The sequence below is a fragment of the Ochotona princeps genome, chromosome 14, assembly GCF_030435755.1.
Source record: "Ochotona princeps isolate mOchPri1 chromosome 14, mOchPri1.hap1, whole genome shotgun sequence".
NCBI lineage: Eukaryota > Metazoa > Chordata > Mammalia > Lagomorpha > Ochotonidae > Ochotona > Ochotona princeps.
In genome coordinates, this window is record NC_080845.1 from 4,242,330 (window position 1) to 4,266,945 (window position 24,616).

A 24,616-nucleotide genomic window follows, 5' to 3' on the forward strand; every position below is an offset into this window, starting at 1 on the left:
CAGACTCCGGGAGGGGGTCTGCCCAGGCTCACGCATGGACTGACTGGGCTGTGAACCCCAGAACGCTGCAGGGAGGACCCCTATGACACACACATCTCCAAGGCTCTTATCTGTCACACATTTATTTGATATTTGAACCAAGTCTGTGAATTCAGACCCACGCCTAACGGATGCTCTGTGGCCGTCACTGGCTAGTGTGTTATTCTGAGGATTATATCCAAGGACACGACGCAGGAAAACACACAGATGGACGGACGGACGGTGAGACAATAGACGCTAAAATGGGCCTTAGTGTGCGTGTGGTTGATCTAAGGCGGGGACCCCTCCTCAAGCGGGGACCCGAGTGACTGAGCTAAAGCAGGGAGCTTCCTGTTTCCCCCCAACCCCCGGGCCCTGACGGGGAGCAGGTGCCACGTGCAAGAAGGCCAGGTGCCTGGGACGGAAACTGGCTTGGAACCAGATGAGGCAAGGCTGTCCCCCTGCCCCGGCAGTGACCACCTGTGCCTGTCCTGCTTCTGAGCACTGTCTGTGAGGGTCCAAGTGGTGACAGGGGGCGAGTGGAAGCAGAGGGGGCTGGTGGTGGCACTGAGCAAGCCCAGGATGCATGGGGTGGGGTGGGGGCAGGGGACAGACCCTGGCAGAAGCAGCTCCTGTGTCTCCTAACACTGTGTGTGTGGAGATGGGGCAGGGTCGGGGGTGGCGGAGCACCGTCCATCCTGGGACCAGCCACCCCGAGTCTCCTCCCTTCTTGGCAGCTCTAGAACATTCTGTTGGGCTGACAGCCACAGAAACGGGTGTCCGCCAAGACATGGACGAGAAGGAAAACAGGACGCCAAAACTGTGCGCCCCCTCCGCAAAAAACCCCAATAACAACGGAAAACAAAAACAAGAAATCCCCCGCCCAGGAGGAGGAGGAGGAAACAGACAGTGCCTGGAGCACCAGGTCACGGCCAAGGGGAGACATCCTGAGCCCACACCCCACCCCGGACCTTCCACCCCACCCTGGGCCTTCCAACCAGCGCCCCCCCCACTGGCCTATAGTCTTTATTTTTTAAGTTTTTTTTTTTCTTTTTAATACCCAAACTATCCATTTCCAAAGCTTAAAAAAAAAAAAACATAATTTTTTACTTAAAAAAAAATCAAAACCTCTATGAGGCCAGCCCCCGGCCCAGCCTTTCCACAGGGGGTATGTGTTGGGGGGATGTCCACCTGCAGCTGGGACCCTCTCTGCTCGATGCATGTGACGCTGCCTCGGTGGGAAAAGGGAAACAGCCCACGCGCGTAAGCTCAACGGTCTCGGGAATGTACAAGTTACCCAGAGGGCGACAACACACTGGGAGGTGGACAAAAATAAATACTCTGAGCTCAGGGGGAGGCCCTGATTGTCCAAATACTGCTAGTCTGATCAGATCTCTGGGCTCCCCAGCTGGCGCCTGCCCTGAGGTGGGGGTGGGGGCATGAGTCTTAGAGGGAGCAAAGGGCCCAGCCCCTCACATCCTGTCCTCTGGCGCCTGGCCCTGTGAGGCCAAGACTGGTGGGGTATCCAGGAGCCTGTCCAGCAGCCGTCGGGGCCTGGCTGCCCGGCCCGAGGCCGTGACCGAGTCCTGCCAGGGCTGCAGGGGCTCAGGCCTGCTCCTTGTCCGCCCTCCAGAGCCGCTCCTTGACCTCGGGTGGCAGCGTGTTGAACAGGTCCTCCTCCACCACCAGGCCACTGCGCTTGAGCAGCGGGCACTCGCCCAGCTCCACGGGCAGGCACTCGAGCCGGTTGCCCCGCAGCTCGATCTGCGTCAGGTTGGTTAGCTCGCCCACCCGTGAGGGCAGTGACTGTAGCACGTTGTTGCCTAGATGCAGTGCCCGCAGCTTCCGGCACTGGAACAGCTCCGGGGGAAGCGCCTCGATCTGTGGGGAGAGGCAGAGGGACCGAGAGTGAGGTGGGGGCGGGGGGCAGCCAGGCCACAGTCTGTGTTCGCCTCCCCCAGGAAGCCTTTCCTCCAGCTTCCTGGGGCCCACGCTACTGACTCTGGCCTCTGCTGCCTCCAGCCTGTGGGCTCTCAGAGGCTGACAGGGGTGGCAATACCCAGGACACTGAGAGATGAGGCACAATGCCTCATCGTTTCCCAGGCTGTTGGGAAAGCAGAGGGTGCACTCATGTAGCGAGAAGTAGGGGAACACTCTCTAATGGGGGTGAGCACCGCAGCTGTGCTGTGACTCCCTCCTGGAGTCCCAGCCACCATGGGGCAGGCCACACCCACATGTGTCTTCCTCCAGGCAGGCCCCCTCTGAGCACTAACACTGTGAGGTCCCTGGAAGGATGCTGTAGGCATCCTCCCATTTTACAGGTAGGGTTACCAAGGCCCTGAAGACACTAGCGGTGGGTGCACAGCACAGGCAGGATTCAAAACAGTGTGGTGGAGCCAGAGACTTGGGGCCCTTTTCCAAGAAGGTGCTGCGGAACCTGTATACAAGCGCCCAAGGGGGTGCCTTGCCTACCACCCCGACTTCCCTGCTGAGCTGAGCTGCAGCTTGCCTGGATGCCAGCCTTACTTCTCCGTGGGGACACACAGGCCAGGAAGCGTCTCCTGTCCCACAGCTCCCCAGCATGGCCACACATGTCCTTTGAATCTGTCCCTCTGTCCCTGAAGGTGTAAAGCCACTTCCCATCACCCCAGCCCACCCGCCCGACTTACTTCTTTCCCTCATCAGCACCCAACCACCTGGTATTTCACTGCAAGCCGGCTTCAGCCAACACAAACACACCCGCCTTGGCATCTGGTACATGCTGTGAGCCTGGCTCCCCATTGAGCCACCCTGAGCCCACCTCCGTGAACACCCTACGTGCTGTGAGCCCGCCTGTAACAGGGCACCTGGCCTTCCTTGGCCACCATCCCTACCCTGAAGGCTCTTGGCCTTCGCTCTTTTCCCCCTCCCTGGCGAGGTGGAAAGGACCCAGCAGCTGCTAGGAACTAGAGAGGGTGCCACCTCAGGCTTGGGTAGGTTTAAAGTGGTCCTCTGATGTCCCAGGGACCCCAGACAACTGACCCAGGACACATGCTCACCTCTCTAAAAACTTCTCACCCCACCTCTCACATTCACCCCAGGCCACAGCAAGAAGGACCTCTGGGAGCTGCAGGAGGTCACTTCATTCATTTACTCATTCCTTCATTCTCTCCTCCATTTGCTCAGCAGCAGTGTGGGGAACCTGTTAGGCATAGAATCCAAGAGTCCAGGCAGCTGCCACATGGAGATGCCAGGGGTACCCATCCTTGGGGGGGAGTCCACAGTTCAGGGGCTCGGTTCACTGCCCCTCTGCAGCAGGAACCTCTCCCCCTGCCCCAGCTGGAATGGCCTGGACTCTCAGCTCCACCTGGCTGCCTCCTCCCCTACCTCTGGTCCCTCTGCTACCGAGCACTGGGTGGCCCAGGGAGCTCTGGCCGCACCATATGGCCACTGCTGCAGCACCGTGGGCCTTGTGCTCTACTGCCCACTCTGCAGCCAGATCCTATGGGGTCCTTCGAAGCCATCCGCCAAATCCGTGAGCTGATCCATGCAGGAGCGAGTGAGCACCTGACCCACGCAGTGGGCTTCGGCACATGTGCTTTGAGGGCTGCAGGCAGGTCTCCTGCTGCTCCCCACCCACCACAGAAGCCAGGGCACCTGAGAGGGGAACGTGGGGTGGGGGGAGAGCTCTTTTCCACAAAGGCCTCCACAGCCCAGGGTCAGGACAGGACATGATTCAGCAGCTGTGCTAAACGTGGCATCCAGAGGGTCGCCTTCCTCTGGGACGGAGGCTGTCGCCAGCTGCCTTCCTGAGGGGTGACCTCAGCCACCAAACGTGACACTCACAGGCGAGCCTGGTGCTAGAAGCTGGGGGTGCTGGACAGGAAGAGAGCTAGCTGGAGACTCGAAAGACAGCACAGGCCCTTTGGGGAGGAAAGCGTAACTGAGCCCACCCCACCCCAAGTCACCAGAGGGGTGCATTTGGGGCTTCCCAAAGGTGGCTTCTCCTCGGGCACTCGGAATTCCCTCCATGGGGGAAGGTCACAGGGCTTTGCTCAGACCCCGTGGGAGCCAAGCCCCCAGAGTGCATGCAGGCGGAGAAATGAGGAGCCCTGGCTCCAAGGAGGAGACAGGTTGGTGTGCAATGAGAGGCGCCAGAGTAAGGAGGAAGGGGGCAGGCATCGAGGTCAGTGGAGAAGGGGAGTGGCCTCAGCTCTGCAGGGTGCATGGGAAGCAGAGGATGGGGGCAGGGCATTTCAGGTGCCCCTCTGCAATCTGCTGTGCCCAAGCCTGCCACAGAGAGCTCCACTGGGATGATAGGTATGTCACATAACGTCACACCCCAGGGGCTGCTGCTCCAGTAAGGTTGCCCAACCTCCCAGGTCTAAGGCTGCTCCTGGCATGCATGCCACTGCAGCAGTCTCCCCTCAAACCTAGGACAGGAGGAGGCACCCCGGGGGCTGGGTTTGGGTTATACACAGGAGGGCAGACCACCAAGCCACAGCACTACCCTGCTCTCCACTCCAGCCCACCTATCTCTGCAAGAAGCACTGGATGGGGGCTCTGTCCAGCCCCTGACAAGAGCCTGGTGCACACGGGCACCCCGAGGGCCTGGCCTTCTACACCCAGCCCCTCCCACAATAACAGGGGTGAAAACCCAGGCCCATCAAGCCCCCCTCTGTCCTTCCCCATCCTCAAATGCAGAGAGAGCAGCAGGCATGCGCAACACGGTGGGCCCAGACTGACCCCTTGACTAAATCCCACAGAGGCCGACGGGAGGAAGACTCCACAACTCCAGGCTCCCCTGTGTCTGCTGGCTGGCACTGGGAGAGGACCATCCACTGGCCTTGGCCCTGCCCCTGCCCAGCACCCATGTGGCCCAGCGTGTTCCTGGGGACAGGCCCCCCGGGCAGCCTGTGGCCAGCACAGCCCTCGGGGGCTGGGAGAACCCTCCCTCTGAGGGTGGTGCCCACTCACGCGGTTGGCGGTGACAGCCAGGTTCTGCAGGCTCTGCAGTAGGCCGATGTCGGCGGGGAGGAAGGTCAGGTTGTTGTGACTGAGGTCCAGGTGGCGCAGCTTGCGGCAGTAGAAGAGCTGCGTGGGGATCTTGTCGATCTTGTTCCGGTTCAGGTAGAGGCGCTCGAGGTTGGTGAGGTTGCCGACCTGGATGGGGATGTAGGCGATGTGGTTGTACCAGAGCTTCAGGCAGGTGAGGCGGTGCAGGTGCTGGAAGCTGATGATCTCCTCGATGGTCTTGAGGTTGTTATCTTTGAGGTCGATCTCCTGCAGGTTGTGGAGGCTGAAGATGGAGTGCGGGATGCGCTCCAGGTCGCAGCGGATCAGCTCCAGCTCCGTCAGGTTCACCATCTTCTTGAGGCTGTTGAGCACGATGAGCTTGGTGCCCTCGTTGTTGATGGAGAGCTTCTGCAGGTGCACGCCCACGTCCGTCACCACCTGCGGCAGCTTGCTCAGGTTGCTCTTGAGCCGCAGCACCTTGAGGCGCTTCAGCTCGCGCAGGCCATCAATGACGATGTAGCGGTTGTTCTCAGCGCTCAGGTTGCCCGTCAAGTGCAGCTCCTCCAGCGTCTTCAGGCTGTAGATCCACAGTGGGATCTCCTTGATGTCTGTGAATTTGATGTGCAGCGCCCGCAGGTGCTCGCGCAGGAAGGCCAGGGCCGGAGCCTCGATCTTAGCTGCCGTGTGGTACAGCCACAGCTCCTTGAGGCCCGTGAGCTGGGCGATGCTGGGTGGGATGGTCACGTCCGGGATCAGCTCCAGCTTTAGCACCTCCAGCTCGGCCAGGTCGAACACAGTGTCCGGGATGCCGCTCAGCATGAACAGGTGCAGCTCCAGCTTGTCCTGCGCGTTCTTGGTGAGCCGCTGCCGCAGCTTGTCCAGCGTCCACTCATTGTTGAGGTTCAACTGGCGCAGCTTGTTCTCGCTCACCTCCGACAGGAAGACGGCGAAGCGCTTCGAGTAGAGCGGGTCGTACTGGTCGATGAGGTGCAGCATGAAAGCGAAGTCGTTCTTGACGTCAGGGATGTCGCTATAGCTGCTCTCCTCGCGGATCGACTCGAATGAGTACTTCTTGAGTGAGCGCCGCAGCATCCACCACAGCGTGTACATGCAGATGAGGCCATAGGAGATGACCAGGCTGATGTAGAAGGACGCGAGGATCTTGAAGAGCGTGGCCAGCGGGTGGGCGCAGCGGTAGGTGCGGTAGCCTGTCAGGCTCTCAATGTCCACTGTGCAGTCCACGTCGAACTTGATGTTGTGCACGTAGTAGACGGTGTAGCAGATGATGAGGATGAACTTGATGACCTTGATGATGGTCTGCCGCATGTACAGGCGGTACACGATGTCGCCCTCTTCCACGTGAGTCCGGAACTTCTTGACTTTCTCGAACAGCGCCTTGGCCTGCTCGCCCTCCTTCTTGTCCAGCACGCCTGTCTCCGAGCGGTCCACGATGCCCTGCTCGATCCGTGACTTGGTGCGCTGCAGCATCGGCATGGTGGCCTCCACATCCTCACTCACAGTTGATGACTTCTTGTCAGCGGAGCCGTTCATCTTGCTGAAGGCTGGCTTGGGGTCGCTTTCCTCCACCACCGTCTCCGACAGGGCCCTTGTGGTCCAGGGCGAGTCGAAGCACTTGAGCAGGATGGACACAAAGTGCTCCAGCTTTGAGCTGGTGCGCGGGAACTTGAACCAGAAGTTGCTGCAGGCCAGGAAGATGAGCGTGTGCAGGAGCACCAGGTATGGGAAGTACTTGGCGAACCAGTGCAGCCGATTTTCGTAGCACACAGCATCCACGTAGTTGTACTGGTGCCGGTCCAGGTCGTACTTGATGCCTGTGGGGCCTGTGTCGGGGGTCGGCACGATCGTGGAATTGGGGTAGGCGGGCTCTGGGCTGGGGGCTGCCCAACTCCGGAAGGAGTCATTGCAGGAGTCCTTGGTGACCCACTTACAGGGCAGGCAGATCATCTTGTCCTGTGTCACCTGCAACGTCCCTCCAAAGACAGCAATCATCAACATGACGATGGATATATAGTCGGTGAACACGTCCCACCAAGGCTTCAGGATCCGGTATGCTGGCTGTGTGTCTGCGAAGTAGCGGAGCTCTGTCACCGGGATCATGGTTCACCCTGCAAGGGATACGGGGGTTGAGGGGGAGGGAGCAGGTGAGCACGAGGAAGGAGATGCAAAAAGCCCACCAGCATCCAGACATGCCATCTGGCCACTCCATGGGGCAGCCAACCGCCAGCCCTCCTGTAGTGGCTGTGCAGTCACCTGCTGGCCAGGAGATCCGGCAGTAATGGGGGTGTAGAGCACGGAACAGATTGGGGGGGGCGGATCTGTGGCACAGGCCTGCCCTGCCTTGAGCCATCTGGTGGTAGCGTTTGGGGTCCTGGCTGAAGTCACCCACCTGGTGAGCACAGAGGCTTATTGAAATGCCTGTCCACTGGGGCGTTCTTGCAGGGTATTGGTGAAGCAAATGTAGGCATGCCTCTCCATGCGTGCACACAGGCACACATATGAGCATGTATGTATAGGGGCTCCGCGCGTGGGACAGACAGGAAGGTCACACAGCAGCCTACTGGCACGCTTCCCTCCACACCTGTCCCTGCTGTCCTACCTGCCCCTCCAGGCCTGTCCTCTTTGGTGGGAAGTGTAGGAAGGGACAGGACAACAGGGCTGCCTCTGTCCCTGCACTCCCATGAGAAGCAGGGCAAGCCTGGGAAACTCTGGGTCAGAGGCCACAGGCAGGAAGGGCAGCCCAGGTCACGTGGGATGCCTCTGGTCACCCAGCCTGCAGCGTTGCCCTCACAGCACCCTGCAAAACCATCTCGAGGGAGGGGGAGAGACTGTGTATTCCCAGGGGAACATCTGGAAAACCAGATGTGGGCTCCAGGGGGCCCATTTCCCCATGTAACAGCCTCCAGGCCTCCCAGTGCTTTCTTCTATTTAAAGATGTATTTGTGTTTATCTGAACGGCAGAATTACAAAGACAAAGAGGCTGAGAGACAAAGAGGCAGAGATAGAGATCTTCATCTGCTGGCTCACTCCCTAAGTAGTGCAATGGCTAGAGCCGGGCTGGTCCAGAGCCAGGAGCCAGAGGCTTCCTCTGCATCTCCCATGTGAGTGCAAGCGCCCAAGGACCTGGGCCATCTTCCCCTGCCCTCCCAGGTGCACTAGGAGGGAGCTGTGGAACAGCTGGGACCAGTGTGGAACCAGTGACCATATGGGATGCCAGCGCCACCAGGGGGTAAGCAGCTTTCCCTGCTACACCATAGCACCAGGTCCTCCTGAGTTACTTTACTTATTTATTTATTTTTAAAGATTTATTTTTATTGGAAAGGTAGGTACATAGAGAAGAGAAAAGACAGAGAGGAAGATCTTCCATCCACTGGTTCACCCTCCAAGTAGCTGTGATGGCCAGAACTGAGCTGATCCGAAGCCAGGAGCCAGGAGCTTCTTCCAGGTCTCCCACGCGGGTGCAGGGTTCCATGGCTTTGGGCCGTCCTCAACTGCTTTCCCACGGCACAAGCAGGGAGCTGGATGGGAAGCAGGGATGCCGGGACATGAACTGGTGTCCCTATGGGATCCTGGTGCATGCAAGGCGAGGACTTTAAAGGCTAACACGCTGGCCCCAAGTGACTTCAAAAGCACAATTGTGCTTTTACCTTACACTGATTTCCAAGCCAGTCTGGAGCTTTGAGCCATGTGGTGAATTCCCATATTCCTTGGGATAGGGGCCAGCCACCTCTAGTTCACTGGCATTAGTGAGGACCACAGCAAGGGGCTCTTTCTCAATGGGATCCTCTGCTAATGCCATACACCTCCTGGCCCAGGCTGGCCAAGGACGGGCTGGGTGGGTGGGAGCGACAGTCCAGGCCCATGATGGGGAGGCAGCACCGGGACCTTCAGGAGCAACCACAGCAGCCACTGGGGACCAGGACGTGGGGCATTTGTGAAATCTCTCTGATGTCTGGGGCAAGAGCTTCTAAATTGAGACTAGTTTCACAGACAGGGGAGCAAGCCTGAGGTCACTGCTGCCCTTCCTGCCCCTCACTCCTGCTGGGTTCACGCCTCTGCTTGGGCCTTGCCTGGCACTTGCCTGCAGGCTCACCAGAAAACCGGCCCAGAAGGCCAGCTTCCCGAAGCTCAGGTCAAGGCAGGGCCAGCAGACAGCACCCACCACTCCTGCCTGGGGCCAGCCCTCCTGGGGAGGCCAGGGCTGCGGCCCGCCCCACAGGAAGGCCTGGGCCCTCTAATGACAGGCTGGGGCTGCACCCCACCCACACTCTGAGGAAGCAGAGCGGTGCTCAGCGGCCAGAGCCCGTGAATCACGCAGCTGGCTGCTAGGCTGCGACGCGGGACACCATTTCCTGGCTCCCAGAGTCCTCCCTCATCCAGGGCGGGGCCCAGGCACTGGAAGGAAGGAGGTGCCTAGTGTGAGAGGCAGCCTGCCCCAAGCCACCCAGGTGGTGTGGGTGGCTGGCCCTGGGGACAGGGAGTAGTGTGTGTCCAAGCAGGAGGGCGGAGGGCAGTCTCCAGGTTGTCCAGGGTAGGAAGGACCTCACCCCTTCCCCATTCAGTCCACTCTCAAAGCACACCCTTAACTCCCTTCCACCCTGAGCTGGGTGGGGGGCAACAAAAATGACCACCGAGTATGCCTTGCCTTCAGGGCCCCTGGTACAGACGCAGAGCCTGGGTTCCTCATGTGACCATGAAGGGCCAGGGTTGGATGTAGGCTCGTGCCAAGGCCAGCCGCTGTGAGGGTGACCCGTCCAGGGCATTCACCCGCTCTCCTCTGCTGTGTGATTCTGGACAAGTTGTGGCCCTTTTCTGATCAGGTTTAGAGAACACCAGGGGAGGAGCATGAGCAAAGGCAAGGCCAGGCTGAGACAAGGTGCTTACACTATCAGGGCGGCCTGCTGGGCGTCTCTCAGTGAGGAAGCAGGGAGGGTCTGGGCTCTGGGTGGTCTCACCCAGGCACTCTGGGCTCCTGCTGGGTCAGTAACTCCCAGGGTTGTGCTTAGAGTCCCTGCAATGGAGTGTTCTGATAGTGTTTTGCTCAAGCAGCCTGGGCCCCCTCCTGGCCAGGCCATGCTGGGGGCGGGGTGCCTGCAGGGTGTGGGCCAGGGTGGGGCAGCAGTTTCAGGTGGATGTGGCCTAGGCTGTCCCTCTTCCTGCCCCAGGCAGGGACCTGCCCAGGTGCCTCCACACCCAGCCTAGAGCAGCTTCCTGCTCCGCTGGAGGACCCCACCCAAGAGCCTCGCAGGAGCAGAGGTGCCTGCTGTGTGCAGGCCTGTGTGGTTTCTCGGCTTGCTTTGCACTGTGCTAAAATGCCCATGAGCCATCATACTCGCCTCACACAGAGCACATTCGTGGCTGTGTAGCTGCTGTCGCCAGGGACACCCATCTCCATCTCTGCTTCCGGCTCCCCTCCGTCAAATCTCCCTCCTCAGGATGAGGGTGGGAGCCCTGAGCGTGGAGCCCACAGCCCCAGGCCCTGGGACTGGCTTCTCTCCTTTACAGCTAGACTGTCATTCTTCTCTCAGGCCCATGGCATGTGCATGGGGGACCGAGAGGGCAAAGGAGGTCCCACCTATCGGCTCTCCTGGGCACACCCAGGGCGTGGCCAGGGAGCAGAAGCAGGTGCCGGAAGAGGAATGGAGAGGCGCCACATCCCAGGGAGTCCGGGCTGCTCTCTGCTGGCCAGGCTCCTGGGAAAGTGGCAGGTGACAGCTCAGGCACTTGCCCACATAGCAGACCCAGGCAGAGCTCCAGGTTCCTGACTGCAGCCGGTCCCAGCTCCAGCCATTGCAACCATCTGGGCAACGAACCAGTGGATGGAAGATACCTCTCCATGCATCACTCTGCCTTTTGAATAAAATAAACAAATCTAATTAAACAAACTGGAAATGAGGCAGAGGGCAAGCAGCACAGGCCTCTAGCCAGCCTGGGTCTTCCTTCCCAGTCCCCCTCACAGCAGGGTTCTGGCCCCTCCATCTGCCACCGCTACCACAGACACTCCATGTCCTGACCACTGCTACCACCAGCCAGCAGAGATGGCAAGCTGGGCAGCACTGCCTGGTGAGACCTCCTCGGTTCCTGACCATCACACAGGGACGATGACAAGTGCCCACAAGGACCAGAAAGAGGGCTACAGGGGGTCTTCAGGCAGGTGACAGCAAGTCTCACATAGCAGTGACGGTATGAACAAAGGAAGGCTGGGGTCAGTCTGGGCTCTGCCACAGGTGAGCAGAGTGGTCCTGGGCAGGTGACACCACCTCCCTGAGCCCTGGGTCCCCTGCACCTGCTCCCGTTCCTTGATGCTCTTGTGACCGCAGCCAGGTGTGCCCAGCAGCGTGAGGTCGGGCCTCTGTGGGCAGCTTCCCTCACCTCTGGCTGAGGGTACAGACAGGCCGCTGGGCTCAGGGCTGGAGCCCGGGAGTGGAGTGAGCAAGAAAGGCAGAGAGTGGAAGCAACCCGGGCCTGGCTCCCTGGGTGATTCAGCAGACACCTGGAGAGTGAGCCGCAAGTGTGTGAAAGGCAAGGAAGCGGGAGGCCATGAGGAGCCAGGTTGGGCTGGCACAGAGGGGGCCATGGAGCACCCTGCAGGACGTGGCATGGGACAAGGTAGCCCTTCGATGGCGCCAGGAGCAAGCCAGACGTGCACTGGTAGGCACAGCCCCACTGCGATAAAGCAGCAGCTGACACTTCCTGCACCAAGGGGAGGGACTCTCCTGGAAGGTAGAAATCTAAACTGCCATTGTAATTTTTAACCAGCGCTGTGCACTGTCTCCATGTCTGCAACCCACAGCCAAGGCTGTCAGACGAACAATGTGGCCTCGGAAGGCAAAGAGCAGACAGCAGCTCTCAGGTGGTCAGCTCTGTGCAGCTCAGTCGACGGGGGCAGAGGGAGGCCAGGTCAGGTCACTGCCACAGGTGACAGGGAGTTGGGACCCTAGACAGATGGCAGGGCCTGAAGAAGGGGTTGGCTGAGAAAGGACTAAAACCATGTATGCCCCCTACCCCTCCCCGCCAAAAACAGGAAGAAGAAATAGAAAATTTGGAAACAATGACCACACCCACTTTTCCCTAACCCTTGACCCTTCCCACCCTGATCAATTACGTTAACATCATCTAAATTTTTTTTAAAGATTTATTTATTTTTATTGGAAAGGGAGATACACACACAGGAGGAGAGATAGAGAGGAAGATCTTCCATCCAATGACCACAACAGTTGGTGCTAAACTGATCCGAAACCAGGAGCCAGGAGCCTCTTTCAGGTCACCCACACGGGTGCAGGGTCCCAAGGCTTTGGGCCATCCTCAACTGCTTTCCCAGGCCACAGGCAGGGAGCTGGATGGGAAGCAGGGCTGCCGGGATTAGAACCGGCGCCCATATGGGATACCGGCATGTTCAAGGCAAAGACTTAAGCCGCTAGGCCACCATGCCGGGCCACAAAATTTTTTTAATTAAAAAAAAAACAAAAAAAACAAACAAAAAAAAACGTGTGCGTTCTGCTGTCCCGTGTGAGTTCCTGCCTCAGTGGGCAAGAACTCAACTGAGGGACCCAGGTGCCCTGGGGAATGGGGCCACTTCAGGCCCCTGCCAGGCTCACTATGGAGAACCCAGGATACGGAAGCAGAGGAGCGACTGTAGGACTGGGCTCGGCCAGAGAAGGAGACAGCAGATATCAGGCAGATGCCGGGCTAGGGAAGGCTCTAGAAGGAGGATTTTGTCACCTGCAGCGTCTACCCATGACATTGGGCAACTGCTCACTCACTCAGGAGCCAATGACAGAATACCTTACGCAGTGACGCAAACGTGACAGCAAACTACTCAATAACATGAAAAAAACATGCAGAGTGCATGATGAACACAAAAATGGAGGAAACAGGGCTGGCGTTGTGGCTTCTGCCTGCCGTGCTCGTCTCCCATACAGAGCACTAGTCCAAAACCTGGGCGCTCCACTTCCCGCCCAGCCCCTGCTTGTGGTCTGGGAAAGCCGTCCCTCGGCCCTTGCCCTACCACTCATGCGGGCGGCGAGCAGCTCTGGCCTCCTGGGTTCAGCGTGACCCAGCCTTGGCTGCGGCTGCCATCTGGGAAGTGAACCAGCAGATGGAAGATCTCTCTCGATGTCTCTCTGGGTGCCTTCTCCCTCTCTTCCTGAATTCTGCCTTTCAAATAAATAAAAAATAATTTTTGCTGATAGAGGTGTCTGTACATGGCAGGGGCAGGGCAACAGTGACCCTCAGTGAAGTCGTGGCAGGTGGCAGAGCCACCCCAGTAAGAGGTTCAAACCTGGGGCAGGGATCAGCGTCGTCCTGTTTCCTGGGCCCCACCCTGAGTACCCTCCACCAGCAACACAGGCCTTGAGGAGCCAGCCCCAGGACGACCCAGGATCTGCCCAGAGGTGGGACAGAGGGGCGTATGGCCGGGTGAGGCGGGGAGGAATAAAGGGCTCTCGCCCCAGTGGGGGTACAGTGGCCATTTACAGCCTGATGATGTCAGCTGTGGTGCTACAGCTGCCCACATCTTGAGTCTGCGCCTTGCTGGCTTTGATCCAATTGTGGCCGAGAAATCCTAGGCTGATCCTCCACCTCCAAGTGCGAGTATCCCATTTGGGCACCACTTCGCGTTCCAGCTGCTCCACTTCCCATCCTGCTGGTGCCCTGGGACAGCAGGACAGCCCAAGCCTGGGGACCCTGAGAGATCTGGATTGAAGCCCAGGCTTCTGGTGTCTCAGCTGTGTGGAGTGAGGCTGGTGGACAGAAAACCTGCTTCTCTACCTTTTAAAGCTAAAAGGAAGGAAGGAATGGAGAGAGGGAGGGCGAGAGGAAGGAGGGAAGAGAGAGAAGACCTCTGGGGGGGGGGGGGGGTAGGGCATTTAGCAAACAGTTAAGGCCCTGGCACCCCCGATGGAGAGCCGGGTTGACAACTTGGCTCCCACCCGATGCTGGCAGGCAGCAGCAGCGGCTTTGTGGCTGGGCTCCTGCCACCCACCCACCCACAGGGAAGACCAGAACGGAGTTCCTGCCTCCTAGGATGAGGCCCGTCCAGGTCGGTGGGGAGGGACCAGCCGGTGGGAACGCTCCTGTCTGGGACTCTAAACAGCCAACTTGAAGCAGTGTGACAGCAAATCCAAGAAACAGGGAGGAGACATCATGTACACACAAGGCAAGGGAGGATACACACCACGCACAGGAGACGGGCACTTGGAACACATCAGAGGGAAAACACAGCCCCGGCCAAGGCAAAATCGTGAACCCAGGCAAGGAGGAAGCGTTTCCACCAAATGGCTAACACGCAGCCTAAGTGCAAGCAAGAGGCGAAACATGCGAGTGGCAACTCACAGGGAAAAAATGCGAATGGAAATTCATGCCTAAGAAAATTCTTAGCCTCGTTAGTAATCGAGGAAGGCCAATTCCCACACTCAGATGCCAGGGACGCTGCTCCTGGCCCCTGGTTGGTCAGCGAGGACTGGGAAACTCCCCGGGGGGGGGGGGTGCACCTCCCACAGCCTGCAGGCTTGCGTGACACTCCGGGCTGTAAGGCTGGTTCTACCAGCTGCCTCCTAGCGAGGCAGAGGGCAGGCCGCTGGCTCCCACAGCGGAACGCTCCCAATCAGTTAGGGCTAACCCCGACATAGCCCCGGGGACCAGCTGGAGGGACAAGGCAGAACCAGACAACCTGCGGAGGGAGGACAGGGGTCACATGGGGGGGCAGCGAAGGGACAGCCTAGGGTACAAAATCCACCAGATCACTTCAGTAAGGAAGGGGTGGAGGGAAGGCAAACCCATGGCTGTGCTAGTGCTGGCTTAGTGCGGCTGTCGGAGTCCAGCACGGTGCCTGTGGCTCACGCAGGCCTGACGGGGTGGGGTTCTGGACAGAGGCGTCTGTTCTGCCTTTACGCTTCTCTGAGCACCTAAACACCCCATCACACAGCCTTCACAACACCTGGCCAGCACACACAGCTAGGCCCCTGAGGACACAGCAGCGCAGGGGGCATCCCCTAGCTCTGGCCTGCTCCTGCAAAGGTGGGTGGGGGCTCAGAGGGCTTGGGGGATGGGCTCCCATCCAGCTTTAGTGCTGGGGCAGTCCAAGGAGCCAGACAAGCCTCTGCTTCTGCAATTATTCATCTTCTATATTTTTTAAAAGCTGTTTTACCTATCTGAAAGGCAGTTACAGAGAGACACAGATCCCCCAAACGTTGATTCATTCCCTAAATGACCTCAATGGCATTCACAGGGAGCCGGGCTCTCTCCCACTGACTGCGGGGAGTCTTCAACCATCCCCTGTGGGTGAAGTGGGTGAAGCCCCCACCTGCTGGCATCCTGTACGAGTGCCTGCCCCACCTCTTCTGATCCTGGGAGAGCACTGAATGGCAGCTTGAGTGTTCAGGGCTCCTGTTGCCCACACCCAGGTAGTACTCCTTCCACACAGATCCCTATGCAGTGAGGCAGGAGGTACCCAGGACCCGTTAACTACAGTCCCTGGAAAGGACACGAACCACATGACCCAGGGATGGAGCCATCGCTACAGCAGATCCTCTAGGCTTTGAATTTCCCATACATAAGCAACACTTCTGCATTTTCTGGAGACACAGTGTAAGTACTTCAGAGCAAACACACAGGACCAATCAGTAACTAGGGAACTAGCCTTTCCACTCAGTTTCAAGCTTTTTCGCTAGTTTACTGGTTTCTAAGTTCTTTTTTTTTTTTTTTTTTAAGATTTTTTATTTTCATTACAAAGTCAGATATACAAAGTCAGATATACAGAGAGGAGGTGAGAGAGAAGATCTTCCGTCCGATGATTCACTCCCCAAGTGAGCACAACAACCAGTGCTGTGCTGATCTGAAGCCAGGAGTCAGGAGCCAGGAACCTCCCCTAGGTCTCCTGCGCGGGTGCAGGGTCCCAAGGCTTTGGGCTGTCCTCAACTGCTTTCCCAGGCCACAAGCAGGGAGCTGAATGGGAAGTGGGGCTGCTGGGATTAGAACCGGCGCCCATATGGGATCCCGGGGCATTCAAGGCGAGGACTTTAGCCGCTAGACCACAGCGCCAGGCCCTGGTTTCTAAGTTCTATTAATGTATCTGAACGGCAGAGACAGAGAGTTCTTCCATCTGCTGCTTCACTCCTCAAGTGACCTGCAGCAGCCAGGGCTCCACCGAGTCTCCCACATGGGCAGCAGGTCCCCGAGGACCTGGGCCACTACTCGCTGTCTTTCGTGCATGTTAGCTGGAAGCTGGACCAGAAGTGCAGCTGAACTTGATCTCAGGCACAATGTGGGATGCGGGCATCCAAGGAATGGCTTCACCTGCGGTACCACAACAGCACTCACAGGATGCTGGCAGCCCACAGGAGGTGCCCAGGTGTCCAGCCGCGCTCCCTGCTAAGGGCCTGGGAAAGCGGTACATGATGTCAGCTCAGGGGGCAACCCACACGGAGATCACCTGGAAGTTCTCGGCTCCTGGCTTCGGCCCAGCCCAGCTCCAGCTGTTGCTGGCATCTGGGGAGTGAACCAGAGGATGGAAGATCTGTCGCTCTCTCTGTAACTCTGCCTTTCAAACACACAAGTAAAAAAATGTAAAGTAACAAAAGCATATCCCCTAAGTACGTCCTCTTAAGCAGGCCTCAGAAAGCATCAAGGTGGCTCAAGTTAATGGGGTTCCTGCTGCCCACACGTGGCCCACATCCCCCAGCGACTGTTCCTGCCTCCCAGCTTTGCCCCCAGCTGCTGCAGGCATTCGGAAGATCAACTGGCCAATGGGAGCTCTCTGTCCCTCCAACAGACACACAAAAAGATGAGCAGACCTAGCTATGGGCTGAACCACATGGAGGCCCCTGGACCTCTTGGAATGCTGGAGAGAACAGTACCCTCCCCCACCTATGGCACCCCACACTCACAGGGGCCCCTTTCTGCTGCTGCCTCTGACGGCAGGGAGCCAGAGATGCCCCACCATGCCGGCAGCCCACAGGGGGACCCTGCCCTGCTCCATGCCTGCCCCGACCCTACACGGGTGGCAGGATTTGGCAGCTCCCACACCTGGGTGCCTACAGGTGGCAGCGGGTAAACAGGGCACAGAGGGCCTTTTGTTGAGGCACAAACAGAGCCGCAGGGAAACCTTCCCAGGCGGGGGTGGGGGGAGGCAGGCGCCCTCTCCATGCTACAGGGCAAAGCTGTCCCCGCAGCACTGTCCAGGGAAAGGGGTGTGTGTGGGCAGCCCGCCACTCCCAGCAGGCCCCAGGCCCTGTCTCCAAAGGGCTGCAGGCTGGCCCAGGGCCACCAGCTTCCTCTGGTCCCCAAGGCGGAGGGGAAGGAAAAGGTCTCACCCCTCATCTGGCACGCACGGCACCCCCCCTCCCCCGCGGGACACTGCCTGCCCGCCTGCGCCCACACCCAGCCGGGTGAGTCAGCGGCTGCGGGATGGGGGTGCTGCCTGCCTGGGACTGACCCCCTCACTTCCTGAGGAGAGGCCCAGGGGAGACAAGGGCTGTGAGGAAGCATGGGGTCAGCTCCTCTCTGATTAGTGCTGGGACTGGGCTTCCCAGACAGGCTGGTCCTTGTGCAAACCTGTCAGGGTGGGGCCTGCCTTCCAGATGGGAGGGTGACAGCGAGAGACCCTGGCCACAGAGTGGCCCGGCTCACCCTGCCCAGCACCCACCACGCGCCAAGCATGTCCTGTGTCTTGGTCCAACCTACATACAGACCAGTGAAGCAGCCCTGCTTCGCCAGGGTGGTCCTGGGCAGTCACTTGGCCTGGCCAGGCTGTGGTTCCTGCTAGACAGCAAGCCAACGCACCCATTCCTCCTGGGGTCCAGCCCAAAGCTCTAGGACCAGCCGGTCAGTCATGGTGAGAGCCCGAACGCTTCACCAGCCCCTGACCAGCCGGAGATGGAAGCCCAGGGGAGGAGGCCACACAGCTGGAGGTGGCAGAAGACACACCCTGGGGCCTGGTGACTCCAGGCAGGTCTCCAGTGCCCACAGGTGCCCAGGTGCTTGGAGAAGCCCGTTTCCTGAGGGGTGCATGCCCAGATCTGCAGGGGCCCTGGCAGGCCTGACCCTGGGGCTGATCTCCCCGGATGTGTCCCAAGGGAAGAAAGCTCAGTTTGGTATTGGGTCCAGCGCAGGGGGCCTTGGAGACAGGTCCCGACCTGCCAGGACTCCAGCGCTGCCTTCCTAGAAGGTTCTGAAAGGTGGGCATGGGCACCCTGGATGGGCTATAGGCACGCTGTGCTAAGGGCCCCGGGTGGGGAGGGGGTTTTGAGGCTGTCTGATTCCCAACTCCCCACCATGGGCATGCTGTCACACTGGCCCGGCGGCACGTGAAAGCCGTGGAATTTTACAGCCCGTTTCTCTGGGGGAGTGTCGCGTCAGGCAGCAGCAACACCACAGAGGGCGATTTAATCCTGAGGTTTTAAAAGCCCTCGAGAGAGCGGGAGACGCTGCAGGGGTGTGAGCGCAGCAGACAGGCGCGGGGAGGGCCTGTGGTTGGAGTGAAAGCCCCGCAGCCTGGCCGGGGAAGGGTAACTGCTCACCCCCTACACACACACACCTGTGCAAACGGCACTCAGTTACTCACAGCATCATATAACCCCATCCTGGCCGGCAGCTCAGCCCTGCTCCCACCCTCAGGGGCATGGCTGGGGGGAAGATATGGTTCCACCACTCCCACCCGTGCCAGAGGAGCATCTGTGAAGTGCAGGTTCCCAGGCCCAGTTCCCCAGACCTGACTCTGCCACACCCCCACAGGCTGAGAAGAAGCAACAAGGAGGCCACGGGACAGGGAGGATGCAGGCCCTCGAGCACAGGCAGCTGGGTTCAAGGCTTGGGCTCCAAACTGATCTCCATACACAAGGCTTGGCAAGAGTCAGACGGCACGAGTCAGACACTCAGCCCCAAGAACAACCTGGGATGCCAAGACTGCTGGGAAGGAGGGAGAAGTTGGGCATCCAGCGTGGAGGGGCTGATGCCTGGGGCTCCCTGCCAGGCAGTGTCCCATGGGGCAGAAAGGGACCAAAGGGCAGGAGAAGGGCGAGGCAGGACAGCAAGCCTAGAAAACACCCGGCGAGTTGTCAAGTTGTCAGCAACTTGGGGAGACCTCACGCCCAAACCTGGCCCCACGCTCTCCCAACTGCCAGCCTGACCCTGAGGGTCCTGACCAGCTCAGGGCAGAGCTGCCCCTTGTTGTCTCCTGACACCCTGCCCATCCTCTGGGCTCAATCCTCAACAGAGCTTTGCAAAAGGACCAAGGCCAATGCCTCCTGCAGGCACAGCAAAGGGCAAACTAAGTCAGGACCAGCAGAACTCTGCAAATCAGGCTGGACCCAAGGTGCTTTCTCCCAATCGTACTAAGTGGGGCCCAGTGGCCTCCGAGCCATCAATGCCCAGCTGCCCAGCGGGGGTGATCATACTTCTGGTCTTCCCCAGGCCGGGTCGCAGCTCCTAGAACCAATGGGAAACTCCTACAGGGCCACACAGGAGTCTGCTAACCCCATGCAATAAACAAAGAGAGCCAACAAGATCACACCAGGCCCTTCCTGTGCCCCACACTGCTGCGAACACTCATCCCCACCTGGGCACACAGCCCTGAGCAGGAGGGAGCTGGCACAGGCCAGCCTTCTGCTCACTGGGGATGCAGGGACACCCTGAATGGAATACAAGCAAGCAGCAGGCGGGCAGCCTGCACGTGAGCCGGCGTGTGTCAAAGTCGGCAGTCACACACACACACACACACACACACACACGGCGGTGCTGCCCCCACCTCACCCATTCCTGGTGACCACAACGGGGACCCAGCAGATTGTCCAAGGGATGCTACCGACACAAATGTCACTGAGACTACCAGCTGTGCCACGAAGGTCTCAGCCTCCTTCAAACCCTGCCGGGGAGGCTAGTGTTCTCCTTCCTGGGCAGGGGTGGTCGGTGGGCGAAGGGCGTAGAGAGCTCTGAAGGGCAGACCCAAAGACGCCAGGCCACAGCCCCAGCAGCCTCTCGGTCTCAGCCTCCGCTCTACACTTCCCGAATGTCCCATAGTGAACATCAGGGAGGTGGCAATACGAAGGGCCACGCCAGGTGGGACTGTGGACCACATGCAAGTGCCTCAGTGACACCAGCACATGTACGTGTGTACTTGTTCATTTTTTAAAACGCACTTATTTGAAAGGCAGAGTTACTGAGTGAGAGAGAGAAAGATCAAGAGCTCTTCCGGGCCCGGTGCCGTGGCCTAGCGGCTAAAGTCCTTGCCTTGAACGCACCAGGATTCCATGTGGGCGACGGTTCTAATCCCGGTAGCTCCACTTCCCATCCAGCTCCCTGCTCGTGGCCTGGGAAAGCAGTTGAGGACGGCCCAAAGCCTTAGGACCCTGCACCCGTGTGGCAGACCCATAAGAGGTTCTTGGCTCCCGGCTTCAGACTGGCTCAGCTCCGGCTGTTGCACTCACTTGGGGAGTGAATAATTGGACAGATGATCTTCTTCTCTGTCTCACCTCCTCTCTGTATATCTGACTTTGTAATGAAAATAAATACATATTAAAAAAAAAAAAAAAAAGAGATCTTCCATCCGTTGGTTTACTCCCCAAACAGCCAGGGTAGGGCCAGTCTGAAGCTAGGAGCTTCTGGCTCTCCCATGTGGGTGCAGGTCCCAAGGCTTTGGGCTGTCCTCTACTGCTTTCCCAGGCCACAGGCAGGGAGTGGCTGGGAATCAAACTGATGCCAAGATGGGACGTCAGAATTTCAGGCAGTGGCTTTTGCCCACTATGGCACCACACTGGTTCCAACACTCTACAAGGGATGTAGTGCTAACCCTTTCGGTGAGATGAGAAAAACCAAGACTTGGAGAGATACCAAGAATGGCCAGCACACGACAAGTTGGACTCACATCTGGAACCAGCTGCTGTGCCCAAGTCCTGACCAGCACACTCTGTACCTTGAGGGCTCCTCTGCCCAGTGATCCCACGCACGTGGGGAGACATACTAGCCCACCTCAAGAGACACCCCATGCTCAGCTTAATGCATTCAGGCTTTGAGAAGGCCACTTCCCCAAACCATCTATCCACTGAGGCCAGGGAGAGTGCAGTCCCACAAAACACACTTTGGGAACTGGCCGCCTGACCCGCAGCCCTGGACTAACAGGGCCTGGGGCGAGGAAGGCAAAGCAGGCTCATGCGGAAGCAGTGTGAGCACCCAGGGAGAGCCAACCAGGCACAGAGCAGCCGGCCCTGTCCCCCACCACCCCCAGCCCCACAGGGAGAAGGGCAGAGCCCAAAGGGGAAGATGCCTGGGGGTGCCAGACGCTGCGGCTGGCAGGGCGAGGCACGGTGCTTACCCTGCGGCCGGCTGTGCTATCTGCGGGTCGGTTGTCGCGGCTGAGGCTGGCCCACGTCTGTCTGGGCTGGGTCCTGGCATTCCTGTTGCTCCATGGACACTGCCTGCCTGTGAGAAAGCGAGAGTGCCCATCAGTGGGCCTGTGTGTAACTGTCAGGGCTGTCTGCTGTGCTGCCAATGGCCTGTCTCTGAGGCAACCAGAGGGCCTGTCTGCTGAGGGGGTGCCCAGTTGGCAATCACAGTGTGGGAGACATCCAGTGCTCTGTTGGGGGTCCAGGGAGGACTTCCTGGAGGAAGAGGTGCCTACTGAGCATTCCGGCAGGGGAAACGGCACCTGTCTGGCCGAGACTGCAGGTAGCAGCTAGGGAAGATGTCATGGCTCAGAGTGATCAGGCCGAGAGGAGTTCCCCAGGGCAGCAGGTGGCCCAGTCAGGCTCCCTGCCCGTCTATTCACACGTGCACTGAGTGTCGGCTTCAGGTCAGGAGGCCATGCTGGGATGGAATGCCAGGCTGAACAAGACGGCCAGCAGGTGCAGGGGGTTGGGGGGCACGGGCGGGGCAGACACTGGGGACAGCTAGGTATTGGGTGGAAGAATGCCACGGCCAGACAGCAGGGCAGGCCACAGACCCTGAGCCATTCTGGGAGCTAAGGGTGGTTTCCACCCTGACAGAAGGGGAGACACACCAAGTGTCCAGTGACTCCATGTGTGATGGGAGCCAGAAATGTGACGGCCAGGGGTTCTTGGAGCCATCCCTAGCCTGGCCCAGCCCACTCTACCCTGCTCTTCCCACTACCCTCAATCAGGCTGGACCTCTGACCACCCCTGGCCTCTGGCTGCCTCTAATAGTTCTACCATGCTAACTGTGCCCACTACCCCACCCCCCATGGCAGCTCAAAGCGGGCCAAGGGCCCATGTCTGCCCAGCACCACTGCTGCCCACTCCCCCACCCTGATGGCTGCAGGAATGAATGAAGGAAGGAGCCAGGGATGGAGAAGCCATGTGCTGGGTGGCATCTGTGCCTTCAGAATGCCCAGACTGCCTGCACCCATCAGCCTGGGCCTCAGCGCCCCCCCAGGCCAGCTCCCAGTCAGGTCTGGTAGCAAAGCAAAGCCTGGCCACCACCCTCAACTGGGACCATTCAGGAGCCCCCACTTCCCAGAAAGGCCAAAGTTGGCCAAAAAAACTGGTTTCCGGGTGGGTGTGAACAAACTCATGTGATTAAGTCTGGGGTCAGTGCACAGAGAGACGGGGGCAGGCAGGAACATTTCAAGAACCCAGTCCCAGAAGGTGAACCAGCTCACTGGGCCCCTGGGAAGGGGGCTCCTCCTCCCAGCCTGGAGGGGGAAAGCCAGGGCCAATGGCTTGGCCAGAACACCTGACCTTCACTAAGGCAATGGCGGAGAGACCGGGCCACTGCCACTCCCCTCCGCTGGCCACAGGAAGCACGGGCAGCAGCTGCCCTCCTCCCCCTTCCCACCGTGCCTGGTCGGGCTGGCAGCCACCCCACCCTTCCAGCCATGCCCCACAACCCCCCGGCCCATCTCTCCTGCCCAAAAAAGGCAACCGCTGCATCGGCCAACAACCAGCCCATCTCAGACCAGGCCGGTCTGGTCGAGCGAGGCGGGAGTGGGAGCGAGAAGCGCGGGGACCCCAACACCACCACCAGCAGGAGGGGAGACCCCCGGCCCACGGGAGCCAACCACACGGGCCCCCAGAGAGGCGGCTCTGGGGCCCATCTGTACGCCAGGATCCCCGGAACCCCAGCCCAGACAGGCCCCTTCCCCGAAAACTACGTCAGGGCCCCCTGTCCACGCGGGATGCAGAGGAGGCAGGGGTCCCGGAGAGGACGGGAGGCCGGACACTCAGCAGGCAGAGAAGCTGAGGGGTCTTAGGATCCAACGTGGAACCTCTAGCAAAGGGGGGCGTGCGTGTGGAGGGGTGAGGATCCGGGGGGCACCGGGGCGAAGGGGGGTTGCTGGCACTAGGGAGTCGGGGCGGAAACACCGGGGCTGCGGGTGCCGGGGTGCCTGGCGGGGGGCTCGCGCGCCGCGGCACCGAGCAGCGGCCGGGGGGGAACCCCCGGGGGACCCAGAGCGCGCAGGCCGCGGGCACCGGTCGGCCCGAGGCGGCCGGCGGCGAGGACGCCCCGCTTCCCGCCGGCCTCGGGGGGCCGGCCCCGCCGGGCACAGCCCGAGCCGCCCCACGGGCGCCTGCGGCCGGGCGCGCGTCCACGGCGGGCTCCCAGCGGTGACAGCTCGCGCCCGCTTCCCGCCCGGTCCTGACTCACTTGGGCTTGCCGCAGCGCTCCGCCCAACAGGCCGCCCGAGCCCCGGCCGCTCCGTCCCGCCGGCCTCCGCCGCGCTCCCCCGGCGCCTCCTTTTGTTTGTCCCTCACTGCACCACTCAGCATCCTCCGCCCCGGAAGTGACGTCACGCCGGGCGCGACCGCTGTGGCCAGGGCGGCGCCATCTTTGTGAGGGGAAATTGCTCATTCTACCCGGCTTCGTGTCCGGCCGTGACGCCGCCCTGTTGCTTTGGGGCGGAAGTAGTGGAGCCTGGGGTCGGCCCTCTTAAAGGGACAGGGACGGCCGTAACCTTCGGGGCGTGCTTGGGGACGGCAGGTGAAGGCGGCGGTGGTTGACTAGGGTGAGTAACTGGTACCGGAGCGTTGCTGTGTCCTGAGACGGGGTGCAGAGAGCTAGGCGGGCTTGACTGTGCCGGAGTGCTGGGTGCCTCTGATGCTGTTGGTAGACGCGGAGAGATTGGGGTGCCGCGGAGAGGCATTGCGCGCGCTGCCCTGCGCCAAGCAGCCCCCGATCCCTGGCCAGTTCCTGCTGCACCCGCGTCCCCTTCCCACGATCGCACCGACGGGAGGTGCCCAAGGGACGGCTAGTTCGGGTGTGGGTGGTGTGGGTGCCCGCAAATGTCAGCCCGGGGGAGCCGGATTCTGGGGAATGAGCATCGCTGGTGGAAGCTGGGTGCCGTCCTGCCGGTGCCCTAGCTCGTCTCACTCCCCACGGAGAGCACCACGAAGCTTCTATTTGGGTCACCCCGCTTGGGGCATGGCGCGTGTTACAGGTGGCTGCACGCACCGACCAGACCTGGGGTTGGGTGGGAACCAGTCAGGGTGGGCGGTGGAAAGCAGTGGGCTTGCAGGGCAGAGGCCAGGCTCCCCCATACACCCACCTGCAGAGCAGGCAGCCCCCTTCCCCCAGCCCCATTTTACAGGTGAAAAAAAGAGGCCAGCAGAAGTGGGGGGAGTAACCCCAAGGCAGGAGC

At 59.9% G+C, this 24,616-nt stretch overlaps 1 protein-coding gene across 1 annotated transcript; it reads right to left on the bottom strand.

The window, feature by feature from the left end:
- Positions 1 to 1,143: 1,143 nt before the first annotated feature.
- Positions 1,144 to 23,979, bottom strand: LRRC8A (leucine rich repeat containing 8 VRAC subunit A). The gene is made up of 4 exons (XM_004593507.3): positions 23,626 to 23,979; positions 21,338 to 21,444; positions 4,975 to 7,139; positions 1,144 to 1,899 (listed from the first exon to the last, which is right to left on the bottom strand). Exons 3-4 carry the CDS (start codon positions 7,129 to 7,131, stop codon positions 1,624 to 1,626), a joined length of 2,433 nt encoding a protein of 810 aa, XP_004593564.1. The 5' UTR covers positions 7,132 to 7,139; positions 21,338 to 21,444; positions 23,626 to 23,979; the 3' UTR covers positions 1,144 to 1,623.
- Between the last annotated feature and the right edge of the window lie 637 nt (positions 23,980 to 24,616).

What these genes read in the sequence shown, in the direction of transcription:
- LRRC8A (XM_004593507.3), bottom strand. Translation starts at nt 7,131, where the DNA reads ATGATCCCGGTGACAGAGCTCCGCTACTTCGCAGACACACAGCCAGCA. An exon ending in TGGCTGTCACCGCCAACCGC is followed by an intron (nt 1,900 to 4,974) that starts GTGAGTGGGCAC and finishes CTCTCCCCACAG; the next exon opens with ATCGAGGCGCTTCCCCCGGA.